The 13,706-nt window shown below is 42.5% G+C and overlaps 1 protein-coding gene across 8 annotated transcripts in view; it reads left to right on the forward strand.

The window, feature by feature from the left end:
- ADPRM (ADP-ribose/CDP-alcohol diphosphatase, manganese dependent) overlaps positions 1-13,706 on the forward strand; it is a 38,694-nt gene that overhangs the window by 178 nt on the left and 24,810 nt on the right. The window contains exons 2-6 of one of the 8 annotated variants that reach the window (XM_070563426.1): positions 3,605-3,696; positions 5,576-5,760; positions 6,630-7,256; positions 8,124-8,240; positions 11,435-12,139. In XM_070563426.1, the coding sequence (XP_070419527.1) occupies positions 6,656-7,256; positions 8,124-8,240; positions 11,435-11,751 (1,035 nt within the window). In that variant the 5' untranslated portion in view covers positions 3,605-3,696; positions 5,576-5,760; positions 6,630-6,655 and the 3' untranslated portion in view covers positions 11,752-12,139. Of the gene's footprint in view, positions 1-3; positions 311-3,604; positions 3,697-5,575; positions 5,761-6,629; positions 7,257-8,123; positions 8,241-11,434; positions 12,140-13,706 lie in introns of those variants that run through there. The other 7 variants (XM_070563427.1, XM_070563430.1, XM_008529529.2 and 4 more) reach the window with 7 other exon arrangements.

A 13,706-nucleotide genomic window follows, 5' to 3' on the forward strand; every position in this document is an offset into this window, starting at 1 on the left:
GTCCCTCGCGGTTGTGTTGGGGTTGCGCGGCCCGGGCTGTCCGGGATGGGCAGCAGGGCCCCGAGGAGGGGCTGCCTCGAGGTCCGTGCTGCGCGGCTGGGACGGGCGGTCCTGAGCGCTGGGGACGTCCCGCGCCGGTCGGAGGCTCGGGGCTTCGGCGCCTGCAGCCGGCTCCTCGCTCCGCCGGGCATCCCCAGCCTCGAGGACAAGACAGCACCGCCCGGAGACCCGCCCGGCCGGGAAGCCCCCATCCCCACCCTTGTCCCCCTCGTGCAGCCCAGTCTGGAGGCCGGTCAAATGGAAGTGCAAGGTTGTTAACGCCTTTGCATGCCTGTCATAGAAGCGGATCCGTGGCACTTGATATAGTCTTTGACTTAAAATAAGAAAAATTGCTAATAAGGATAATTTGAGTGATGAGGGTGGATAGACAAGTATGACTGAAGTGCTTGGTGCTTCTAGTTGTTCCCAGGTTATAATGTAACTTAGTTATAGAAAACAGCACTGGACGAAGTAGTATATACTGCGTCAGATCATCCCTTAACTTAGTCTCCCTGGGCCCCAGTTTCTTAAAATGCTCTCGCTGACTCCACTGCCCCCTTGAGTTTTGTGATGTCAAGTTTGTTGATGAGTTCCTCCTCTGGGACTGCTTATCTTGTTGGTTACAGCCCTAGAATATTAATGAGGCCAAGAGCATTCGTGGGTTTATTTTCATTCCTTGTGAAAGTTTAACTCGCATTCATTTGTCCTGCCTCTGTTTTTGTCTCAGTAGCTGCAGTCTTAACCCCTACTCACCTCCGTGGTGGATTTGCAAAATACAGAAAAAGGAAATGATTATGATTGTGGGACTGGAGCGTGTGTATTTTCTGTGAGCCAGCATAATTAGCCAAGCTGCTGCAGTTTAAGGCAGTAAAGTTGTAGTCGAGTATTACCCATGGTTCTTGATTCGAAGTTGAGCTGGAATTTTCTGAAATACCTGCTCAAAGTAAATGTTTGCTCAGCACTTTAAATCTTCTTAATCAAACTAATGTTTCTATCTTCACTTGCCCGTGGGTAAGATCTTTTTACTCTCTTAATTCTGTGTATCTGTTTGCCTAGGGAGAACTTATTCCTTAAATTGACAAAAGACACAGAAGTACTGAGGCAATGAGCATATAAAATTATTGTTCATCTCTTTGCTCAATTGTAAATTAATTGATTGAACACATGTCATATAAATTAAAATTGAATTCAGTGTTTTCAGCTGATCTGTTAAATTTTATTTGCCAAAGTAATTCTTTTAATAGTTTGACCCTTTATTTATCAAAGCATTTTTATACCTCTTCATATTAAATTTATACTATTAAATAAAATGCTAGCTTCTAAAACAGTTCCTGACTCAAAGTAGGGGTTTTATAACTATACATTGGGTGAATTGCTAACAACACCTCTGAGCCTGATTTCATGGACCTGTTACCGCATAAAATTGGGGTTCTCTGCCCGATGCACATAAACAAGCCACTTAATTATGGCATCAGCTTTTGGGGAGAAATCAGCTTTTATTTTGCGAGATTGATCTGCAGGAGGACAGGGGGTTTGTGCCCTCAGATCTGTCTCCCCAATTCAGGATTTGGGGCGAAATTTAATAGGTTAGGGAGAATTGGCTGGCTTGCAGAAATGCTGGTGAGACAGGTTTTGATTGGTGGGCTTCAAGCATTTATGGTAAGGCTTTAAACATTTATGATGAAGTTCCTAAACTTCTATGGTAAAGCGGGGGAGGACTTTTAATACTGGATCTTCCTCAGTGAGGGACCCCTTCGCTTCTGATAAAAGAGTCCGACTTTCAAGTTCTGGTCATGTCCCGGTCCTTGGGTTCTGTGGGGAGGAGGATCTTTAGTTCCCAGGTCGTTTCAGGTCACGATTTCTTCTTTTACGCATGCTCTGGCTACTTGACTTTGCAGTTTTTCTGAAAGACACTTCTTAATCACTCTGTTGATAAGAGATGGGGTCTGTTGAACTGGTCCTGGAGGGCCTTTGGTTACAGACCCATGAAACTTTAGTGTTAAAAGATATCTGAAACATTATCTAGTGTAAACCTAGCACTTTTATTACTACCATTAAACCACCAAGATCACCAAATGAGGTTTTTTCCCTCTTTCAGTTTAGATTTCTTGAAAGAGACAGGACATAGATAATATCTAATATTTGTTCTCTCAGTAGTGACAAGGCCGCTGACATTTTGTGCTCGACATAACTTGAGGCTGTTTTGACTAGGACAGGTAGGCCGAACTGTGTGTGACCTTTCCAGCCCTGCAACTTGTTTGCTTCATCCCCAGTCTAGACTCGTGCCCCATGTGCCTAGCCACAGACATCTCCTGCCTCACCTTTGCTGTTAGGGCAATATTTAGCCTGGTGAAGTTTCAAAGCCACCCCGTTCCTCTTTCCACAGCTGCCTATATGGGCTCTGCATATAAAAACTTGGCTCCCCTACAGCTTGCCTAAGAGTCTTCTGGCTTGGGTTTGAGCGCCTCTCTATTGCAGTAGTTCCCCTGAAATGGTCTCCCCTTACTAATGTCCAGACTTGTCACCCCCCAAACCCTTGTTTTTGCCTTTGACAATAGTCTAAAAGGAACTTCAGCCTTCTGCCAGTCTTATTACAGAAATTTTATTAGTATCACCTTGTAGCAAGTTTTCAGCAAGTAACCATCTCTGGGTATTTCTTCCTATTCTTAAAAATCTTGATGAAAGGTGGTTTTCACAAAATGCTGGCTGCTTATCCTGCACCATGACTTTTTGTAGGAATTTCTGGAGAAAATCTTGTAAAGTTTTCTACATGATTCTGTTGTATAAAAAGTTGTAGTAGTTTCAGTTATCTCAAGGTTCACTAGGCAGATGTAGTGTCAGATGTGTAATTAAAAAATAATTTTCTTAACATGCATATGGTGCTTTATGATTTACAAAGTAGATTACCGTGTCTTATAACTCTGTTGAATCTCACAACAGCTGGTGAGGGTTATTTTGCTCTAGGAAAAACTGGGATTACAGTTGAGTTCCAGGTCTTCAATTTCAGAGCTTTCAGCAGTCCATCATAATACCTGTTAACTAAAACTTAGATAACTTAGCATATTATAAATGGTGCAGGCAAAACTTTCAGAACAAAGTTTACTAAAAACTTTGAGCGAGAATAGACCTCAGGTACCCCTTACTAGCTTCAACAGTTATCCTCTGCTCACCCACATTTTTGTGTGTATTTGGTGGAGGATGGGGAGTATTTTGAAAAATTTCTGTGGCATTGAAATGCTTATTAATTCTGGCTCCCCACTGGAGGTGTCTTTGAGTTTTTGATCCCTCGGTCCACCAGGTATCTTTCTGAGCTCCTGCCACCTCCCTGAACCATCAAATAAAAGACTCTCAACTAGTCAGGAGAGTCAGCCCCATGCCCACTTGGTTCATTTTGCCCCGCCTTACTCCTGATCCTGTCTTTCCTTGAAGGTGGCCTTGTCCTCCTCTCCTGCCTTTTATCTTTTCCTTAACAGATCCCAGTATGAATTTAAGTTTCTGTTTTTCAGAATAATTTCTTTATTTAATAAAACTGAATGTTCCCTATTCTCACCCTTATTTTTTAAAGCTATATCTCTTCAGTATTTTGGATCTGTTTTCTACCCCAGAACACATTACTGTTTTGGAGTGTGTGGCCCTTGCTGCTTCTTTCCACGTTGCGTAAGTTTCTTTAAAAAGTTGGCAAATCTTAGTATACCCTTGTGTTTCCCTAAACTGACCTGTGTTCCCTTAGAAGGTGTATCTGACAGGACTTTTGGTATCACAGGACAGAAATCTGAAAGCCAATTCAATTTGGCTTTACTCAAAGGAGTATTTATTGGCTGATATAACTAAATGACTGAGGGTAGTCCTAGAAGGGACAGGTGCATCCAGGTAATCAGCTGATGCTTCCAGGAGTTGACATCTTTCCATCATTCAGATTTGCTTCCTTCTAGATTGTTTTTTTTTTTCAGTTTACTTTTCCCCAGCAACTCCTATCTTAGTTCTCAGCAGAAGTACTTTCTGTAGTTTTGCTAAGTTGTTCCAGCCAAAGTCCCAGGGCTGATGCTTATTGACCCTGCTTGTTTATATGCCTACCCCTAACTAACCAGGGAGAAACTGGGCTTTTATAGGCCTGCTCTGGGTTGCATGTCTCCCTCTCTCCTTCCTCAGCCAGTGGGTAGAGGTCAAACCATATGAACCAAGAATGAGGAATTGGGTGGATGCCTGAAGAGACAGGGGGCTGTTACCAGAAGACAGGAAATGAATGCTGGGGAGACCAAAATAACAGCTGTCTACTGGAGAAGATCAAGTTAATTGGGACTAAATGCCCTCCAGGAGATCCACAGTACATGCTATCACCCGAAAGTCTCTGAGTTTAAAGATAAAAACGAACAAGCTTGTTTGGCAGGAGATAAAAGCATTCCCAGAAACAGTTTTCTCTTAAGCTTTGGTAATAACATTCCAGTGATACGCTTGCTAAATTATCTTCTGGTTTGATTAATCTGTGTTTGGAATGGCAAATATTGAAACCTAGTAAGACTAGAGATTTTCAGCTAACTTAGTTGTTTTGTATTTATTGTAATTATATCTGAGTTCAGCTTTCCAATCAGATGTCTCATCTGTGCCACCCCTCGTACATACTAACTGACTTGGTATCTGGTAGGATTTTCAGATGGGGCCTGCAGGACAAAATGAGCAAATGAAGAAAAACCAGTATAAGAACACCAAGTCATTTTCCAGGATTTCTCTCTCTTTTTCTGGTGCTGTTTTACCTGTTTTAGAGCTAATTATACCCAACTGGATTAAGGAAGAAAGGAAAGTAGCTGAAGCTCATAATTGGGTGGATTAGATAAAAAATGTGCCATTAGTGACAACAGTTTTAGAATAAAAAGAGGCCCCTAATTCTCAAATAAGTCATGTTGAAGTCCGGCCCTTATTGTCAGTTGTGGAGTTGTGGCCTCCAGCTCTGATAGGAGCACTGACAATTAGGATTTCACAAGTCTGTAGAGGATTAAAAAGAACTCAGTAAGTACATTGGGCAAATGACCGGAGACCAGGAGTCTGAAAGTAATTTTAGAAATTCCAAATGAATTTTTAGAAACAACTAGGTTTTAATAAACCTAGATACCACAGCACAATGTATTGCTGTAGCCTCTATAACCAGAATAGTTGATAATTTAGGATCTTGGTCTTTGATTTTTATTTTAATCCTTAGTGTTCTTGGCTCTTTTAAGAGATTCTAAATTTAGATTGTAATCAGTCTAATAAAATAATAGCTTTTTCAAGTCTAAACCTCTTCTTGGCCACTGAGGCAGGGCAGAAATCATGTGTAAGAAAAAAAGATTACATATTTCCTGTTTTGGTTGTAGGGGAGGGGAGTTAATTTGAACCAGATTAAAAACCTGGTTCAAATTAGAATTTAGCTGTTGAAGAACGAGGAACCACTACTCACAGAAATGAAAATAGTCACATCAGTGTCATAGTTTTTGTGCCAGATTTTTTTGCCTGTTTAAAATTATTCCTCTCATATCTTAATTGCCTCTCTCTGTTATTCCAGATACAAAATAAGAGGAAGTTATTTCAGGTGACCTACCGCCAACAAAGAGAAAAGATCCAGCCTGATACAGAGTACCCATAGCAGGCATCTAATGTAAAAAGTGCAATGAATGAGTGTAATATACAACTTCCCTCCCCGCAAATCCTGAGCCTTTGATAGCATTATTTTGGTGTTTCTGGATTAAGGTGTGTATGTGTATGTATGTGTACGTATGTGTGTGTTTAAACTAGTATATATTTCTTTTTTTTTTAAAGATTTTTTATTTTTTCTCCCCAAAGCCCTTTGGTACATAGTTGTATATTCTTCGTTGTGGGTTCTTCTAGTTGTGGCATGTGGGACGCTGCCTCAGCGTGGTTTGATGAGCAGTGCCATGTCCGCGCCCAGGACTCGAACCAGCGAAACACTGGGCCGCCTGCAGTGGAGCGCTCGAACTTAACCACTCAGCCACAGGGCCAGCCCCCTCCCCTTTTTCTTTTTTTGAGGAAGATTAGCCCTGAGCTAACTACTTCCAGTCCTCCTCTTTTTTTCTTTTTTTTCTTCCTGAGGAAGCCTGGCCCTGAGCTAACATCCATGTCCATCTTCCTCTACTTTATATGTGGGACAGCTGCCACAGCATGGCGTGCCAAGCATGCCATGTCCGCACCCGGGATCCGAACTGATGAACCCCGGGCCACTGAGAAGTGGAACGTGCGAACTTAACCGCTGCACCACTGGGCCGGCCCCTGTATATTTCTTAATAATTACAAATTATACCAGATTTGAGTTTGACTTTACTAGAATTAGAATGCCTGTTCATTAATAGGGTATTTATAAATTGTTACTCTTCTAAAGAATAGAGGTTATCATCCATTTTACAGATGGGAATACTGAAGCATTTCGAGGACTTGGTAATTTGGACATAAGACCATCAGACTCTAATGCCTGTGCACTTTTCTCTACACCAAGCTACCTAGTGGATTAACTATTAAGTTTAATATTCATTTTATCATTTTCTTTAGTCCATTTAGAAAGGTAGGATGTTTATAACTTAGTTATCTTTTTTCCTTTTATTTAGTTTATTTAGAAACTTGTTTGGAGGTTATGGATGATAAGCCCAATCCTGGAACCCTGAGTGAGAGCTCAGAACCTCTCTTCTCCTTTGGAGTTATAGCAGATATTCAGTATGCCGACTTAGAAGACGGCTATAATTTCCATGGAAGCAGACGGAGGTACTACAGACACAGTCTTCTTCACTTACGGGGTGCCATTGAACACTGGAATGAAGAAAGCAGCGCACCCTGTTGTGTACTGCAACTGGGAGATATCATCGATGGCTATAACGCGCAGTATAAAGCGTCAGAAAAATCACTAGAACTTGTCATGAGCACATTCCAAACGCTGAAAGCCCCAGTCCATCATACGTGGGGAAATCACGAATTCTACAACTTCAGCAGAGACTACTTAACAAACTCCAAACTTAACACGAAGTTTCTAGAAGATCACATTGTACATCATCCTGAGACTATGCCTTCAGAGGATTATTATGCTTACCATTTTGTGCCATTCCCTAAATTCCGGTTCATTTTACTCGATGCTTATGACTTGAGTGTCTTGGGTGTGGATCAGTCTTCTCCAAAATACCAGCAGTGTCTGCAGATGCTGAGGGAGCACAATCCAAATACGGAATTGAATAGTCCTCAAGGTGAATTATTCCTTTGAACTGACAATCTAATACATTGTCTTTAAATTCTTCAGCTACCTTTTATTCAGCAGGAGGATGGACGATGAAGGTAAAAATATATTGTCACTGTTGTTCAGGGTCAGGATTTCTCACAGGCTTCGTGGCACAGGGATTGGTTGCAGTTGGTTCAAGAATCGTTTATTTGACAGATCTGAATGCCTCTTCTGGGTTGGGCACTTTTTCTAGGGCTAGTTATTCAGAGCTTGGGGCAATACCGACATTATCACCTTTTCTATAGATGGAGTGGAGGGAACAAGAGACTTAGGTGGGCAGGACAGATAATAAATGAAACAGAAACAGGATTATTTGCACAGTAATAAATGCCACCACAAAAAAAGTATAGAAAAGGACCAGGGGTACTGTCTTAGTTTAGGTGGTCACAGAGAGCCTCTCCAAGGAGAAGGACATTAAGTTGAACCCTGATGACAGGCAGGAGTCATTCTTGGGAAGAGCAGGGTAGGCCTATTGTTCAAGACAGAAAAATGCAGAGGCACTGAGCAGAAGACGACCTTGGCATTATTGAAGGACGCAGGAAAGGGCCAGTGGCTGCCAGGTGATTGTCGTGGCTCAGTGGGCATAGGAGGGAATCTGTGTTTTGTCTTCAGTGTACTGGGAAGCTAGTGAAGCAAGCAGAGGGTGTCAAGATGAGGAGTAAGATACACTGGTTCATTTGTATGTTGCTCTAAATTCTTGTGGTTTCCTGTTTTAAGTTAATTGCTGCCAAATATTCCTAAAGAAAAGTACAGGTGTCCCCACATTAGCTAAGTTCAAATGCCCAAATGAGTGAAAAAATGACATTTGACGGGTCTAACTGACTGATCATTTCAGGACTTTCTGAGCCCCAGTTTGTCCAGTTTAATGGAGGATTCAGCCAAGAACAGCTGAACTGGTTGAATGAAGTTCTTGCATTCTCTGACACAAACCAAGAAAAGGTGGTGATTGTGAGTAAGTATTTAAATTATTTGATTACACTAGCATTTTAGAGAATGGGAAAAGTTAGGTTTTAAAGCATACTAACAATATTTGTATTGTGATATCCTCTTTCTAGAAAATGAATGCTTAGTTTAAAAATTTTTACTGAGAAACAATCTGAATATAAGATTAACATTTAAGGGTGAGTCAGGAAAGAACTGTAAAATAACAGAAAACCCTTGCCATATATTAGGGCCTGTGAGTTGGCCTTTTAGGTTTCAAAGTAGAATTTCCCCAAGTGGGATCAGTTTATGTAGTAATATTTAAATGAGAAATTCAGTCCAGGCCCCACACCAAATCTCAGCCTCAGGAGACCTGCCTGTCACTGCAGTGGCCACCAAATGAGCCCTCTGCTGCCCAAATGGCAGCAAGGCTGATACGACAGGGGACACGGCTAGAGACCCAGCTGGCCATGGGCACTTCAGTTCCATAACTCTGTTTACCATGTGATCGCAAGGAAATAAAATTTATGCTGTTTTCATTTAGCATCATTTTTTACGGAGGTACTGCCATCAGAGATTATAGGAATCTGGAGGTGCTTAAAATACACTCAGATGCAGGTGTGTGCGCATGTGTGTGTGTGCACACACGCACACACACACATGAAGAACTGAATTTGAATTTGCAGTATGGCTGGCGTACTTGGTTTGGGGGCTGAGATTAGATCCCTTGGTTTAAAATGGATGTGGCCCAATGAACGAGAAGGCTGGGCTCAGGATCACAAGGACGGGTTGCCACTCTGCCTCTTGTTTCTCTGAGCTGTGTGACTGGACAAATGCTGACCCTACAAACTGCCGTTTTCTCAATATTGTATCAGTGAAATTGTATACATGAAAACTCTTTGAAAATGGCAGGCTATTCAGATGGTTGATAATATAAACATTATATTTCTATAAAAGTAATTTTTACTTATTAACCTTTCCCTAATGTAAAAATATGTAGATGGAGTAGGGGTGTTTTTGCTACCATTGGAACATTAAATATCATTCAAGGCCTGGAAAATAGAAGGTGCCCTTGGGGGTTATCGGCATGATGTGACACTATCTGGCTCTACAATAAATGGTCTCAAAAACTGTGATACGTCTTGACTTGTCTCTGCTTTTTAGTTTCCACTGTCAGGCTGTACTTTGCTTTAAAGAATACTGGAGCCAAAAGGGATCTAGAGATCATATAGCCAAACCATTTAATTTTAAACATAAGGAAGCTGAACCAAAAGAGATTAAACTACATAGCTTAAATCATATAACTACTGACAGACAGAACTGAGACTAAAGTCCACGTTTTGTATCCCAGTCTCTTTTCCCGAGTTATCCTCTCTTCTTCCCATTTCTCTGCTTACGTCAGTGCCCCTATCTGCATTAGCAGTCTCAAAGTTCTTCCACTTTGCTCTAAGCTTAGACACTGGATGAACAAGCCTTTCACGGCTTAGTGCCTCAGGTTTTCTCTAGCAAAGTTTAAAATGGCTAATAGTTTTCTTTTGTTTTTGTCTGTTTTTTCACTTTCATTCTGGCTACTCAGAGGTCATTTTGCCTGCTGCTTGAGTTTGGCCGTGCAAATGGAAGGAGAGAATTGCTGTTAGCTGTAGGAGGGGTCACTGCAGTAGGAGGAGGTTTTGGGTGGAGAGTTCAGGTGTTCAAGTTTGAAAATATTGTTTCAGATGCCTATTAGATGTCAGATGCCTATTAGACATCAGTGGAGATACTGAATAAGCACAGTCTGAAATTCAGAATGGAAGTTTGCGCTAGGTACATAAATGTGGAACTTGAAAGAATACAGATGACATTTAAACTGTAAATTACTAAGATCAGCAGGCCATTAGTTATAGATCGAGAAGGGAAGCCCAAGGTCCAAGCTTTCAGGCGCTCCTAATAAGACACTGGGGAATGAGGAGCCAGTAGAGGAGAGTGAGAATTAGTGGCCACTGAGGTTGGAGGGAAACTAGGAGCACTAGTGGTGTCCTGGGAGCCAACTATTTCAAGGAGAAGGGAGCGACGTGTCAAATGCTGCAGGTACTTGACAGATGAGTCCATTATGGCATCTGGATCTGGAAAGTCACACAGCGTCTTTGGACTCTTAGCTTTTATCACAGCTTGAAGGGTGGTTGTCAGTGTGTGTGTGCATGTGTGTGCATGCACAACATGCACACATAAGTTATGACTCCTTTCTGCTTTAGGGTTCTGTTAATCCCTCCCCCATTTTTATTTGTATTATAAACTAATAGATATTAAGCAGAATAAAACTAAAAATGGGGGGCCAGCCCTGTGGCCTAGTGGTTAAGTTCAGTGCACTCCACTTCAGCAGCCCAGGTTCAGTTCACAGGCATGGACCTACTACACCCCTCGTCAGTGGCCATGCTGTGGCAGTGACCCACCTACAAAATAGAGGAGGACTGGCACAGATGTTAGCTCAGGGTGAATCTTCCTCAAGCAAAAAGAGGAAGATTGGCAGTAGTTGTTAGCTCAGGGCAAATCTTCCTCAGCGAGAAAAAATAACAATAATAATAAAAATGAACAGTAGCAGAGAGAAAAAAGGAAAGTGATTTAATAGGAAGCAGCAAGGACCAGTGAACTATTGTACCTCTACTTTACTGTGAAACTGGCCTGATATATGATTTGGCTTCATCACATATCAGGCATCAGGAATTTGAAATTCTCCTGGCTGCCTTGATCTCACAGAGGTGTGTTTAAATGGCGTGAGTCAGTTCTACAGCATTGAGTGTTTATGTGACATATAACCCATGGCCCATCCCTAAACTGTTCTTCTATTAAGGCGTAGTGTATGTGACACTCATAAAAGGAAATCAATGAGACTGGATTCCAGAACAGAATTTGCCTGATTCCTGGCTGCCTTTGCAGATCACCTTGCACAGCGTGCCCTTGGTTTCCCTTGTTGTTTTCTCATTTGAGACTCTAGGCTATAGTGATCTCAGGGGTTCTGCCTCTGGTGGCCTCTTTCCCTTTGCATGGGAACTGCCTCAGCTTCTTTATGCTCCAGAGATGTGGCTGGAGATCACCTAATTCTTCATGTGTGTGGATTCTCTCTGTCCTCAGTCCATAATACACCAGCAATACACAGTTTTTTTTCTGAGTACTAGTTTTTAGCCATTTATTTTGGTGAAAGAGCTATTTTTTAATTCACTCGTAACTCTTCTTCTCTTTAACTAACAGGCCATCTTCCCATTTACCCTGAGGCCTCTGACAGTGTGTGCCTGGCCTGGAATTACAGGGACGCCCTGGCGGTCATCTGGTCTCACCAGTGCGTGGTGTGTTTCTTTGCTGGTCACACTCATGATGGTGGCTACTCTAAGGATCCTTTCGGTGTGCACCATGTCAACCTGGAAGGGGTTATTGAGACAGCTCCGGACAGCCAGGCTTTTGGCACAGTTCATGTCTATCCTGACAAAATGATGCTGAAGGGGAGAGGCAGAGTTCCAGACAGAATTATGAATTACGAGAAGGAAAGAGCTTTTCCACTTTTAGTCTGATTTTGTTTACCTCTGTAGACAGAATGACTTAGCTTTGTGTTTTTGTTCCCCTCCCAGCCCCCAATCCTCAGTCTCATTGTTCGTAGTCATTTGCATAACAAAATGTATGTATGGCTGCAGTGTGCCAGAGCTCCTCAGATATTCTGAAATGGCATTTTTGGATAATATATCCAGTGCTGAAAATTAGAAACATAATGAATGAAAGTGGCGTGAAAAAAACAGGGAGGAGACTGCGGGGGGTCGGAGGGTGAGGTTCTGGCAGGGTGGGGGGAGGGGGGGATTGGTCCTCAAAATGGACTTTGTTATTTAGCATTACCTGACATTCTTTTACTTTTTAAAGGAGAATGTATTCATGTAACTTAAAATTCACAATAAAAAAGAAAGAAAATAAGCTCAGGTCAACTTTTTCTGTTTATCCTTCTGTGTGAATGAGCTTTGAACATTTTTTGCTCAGAATACCCATCATATTTTTACTTTTATAGGCTTGTGTTCCTATACCAACAGTTATTTCGCGGGTGAGCGAATGGTTCTCCCGTTCCCACCGGTGAATGTGTGGTCGCCCACGTGCGGCTGTAGGAAGGGATTCCAGGTTAGTCATGCGATCCTCTTCTGATTCTAACCAAAGCAGGAGCCAGTGCCAGAGCAGCTGGGTGTCACTAGCGTGGTCTGTCTGGGCCACCAGCTAGTGCTGGGTGAGACCATGGGAGGGAAATGCATTTACCCTTGGTTCCCTTTATGGACAGGGGACAGGTTTACCTCACTTGCCATATATGCTAAGACTTATTTGCGGAAACATTTACTGGATGGCAAACAGTGACTGTTAAGTGTGAAGAAAGTTTGATTCAGGGTCTAAAAACAGTAAGAGATAAAAAAACCAATAGCGGTCAACATGAACATGCCCGCTGAGTACCTAGGCACTCGGGGGTATAGAGGTGGGTCAGTTTTCTACGGCTGTAATAAATTACCACAAGTTGGTACCTTCAAACAACACGAATGTGTTCTCTTACAGTTCTGGAGGTCAGAAGTCTGAAGTCATTTTCCCTGGGCTAAGATCGAGGTGTTGTCAGGGCGATGCTCCCATGGGGGTTCTAGGGGAGACCCTGTTTCTTTACCCCTTCCAGCTTCTAGAGATGCATTTCCTGCATTCCTTGGCTCATGGCCCCTTCCTCCACTTTCAAAGCCAGCAGCATAGCATCTTCAAATCTCTCTCTTTTGTTGTCATATCACCTTCTTCTCTTCTGTCTGTAGTCAAATCTCCGTCTGCTTCCCTCTAATAGGGACGGTTGTGATTACATTGAGGGCCCCCCAGAGAATCCAAGATAATCTCCCCGTCTGAAGATCCTTAGCTTAATCACATCTACAAAGTCCATTTTGTGATAGAAGGTAGGCTTCGTAGGTTGCAGGGATTAGGCCCTGGGTATCTTTAAGCGCCATGCAGCCTTCCGCAGAGGTGACTATAAATGTGCTCCCTGCGTCCACTGACCTCACCATGAGAGAGAGAGACAGAGCCATAGGTGCAAGTGTCCAAAGGACTGGGAATGTGGAGGAAGAATTTAATTTTGTTTGAAGGGCTTAGGGATGACTTGAAGAAGGAAGAAAAAGGGTAAATAAGAGCATTTCTTGCAGACAGGATAACATAAGCAGAGTCACTGCAGGATATGCTGAGTTTAGGAGTGGCAAGTAATGCTGTGAGGATTCAGTACAAGGTGCTTGGGTTTATGGCAAGAAATAAAGCAGGAAAAGGATAGGTGAGGGCTAGGTGGCAAAGAGCCTTGAGCGACGAGCCCAGAGTTAGAATTTAACTGGTCAGACAGTGAGGAACCCTCAGTTTTCCGAGCTGGGGAATGTATGATTAGATTCGTGTTTCAGTCCAGGCAGTGGATGAGAGGCTGATGTAGAAGAGCGACAATGGGAAGAAAAAAGACTGAGGGCGGGAAGGCAGAAATTTTGATAAT

Source organism: Equus przewalskii, chromosome 10 (assembly GCF_037783145.1).
Source record: "Equus przewalskii isolate Varuska chromosome 10, EquPr2, whole genome shotgun sequence".
In the NCBI taxonomy this organism is placed as follows: Eukaryota; Metazoa; Chordata; class Mammalia; order Perissodactyla; family Equidae; genus Equus; species Equus przewalskii.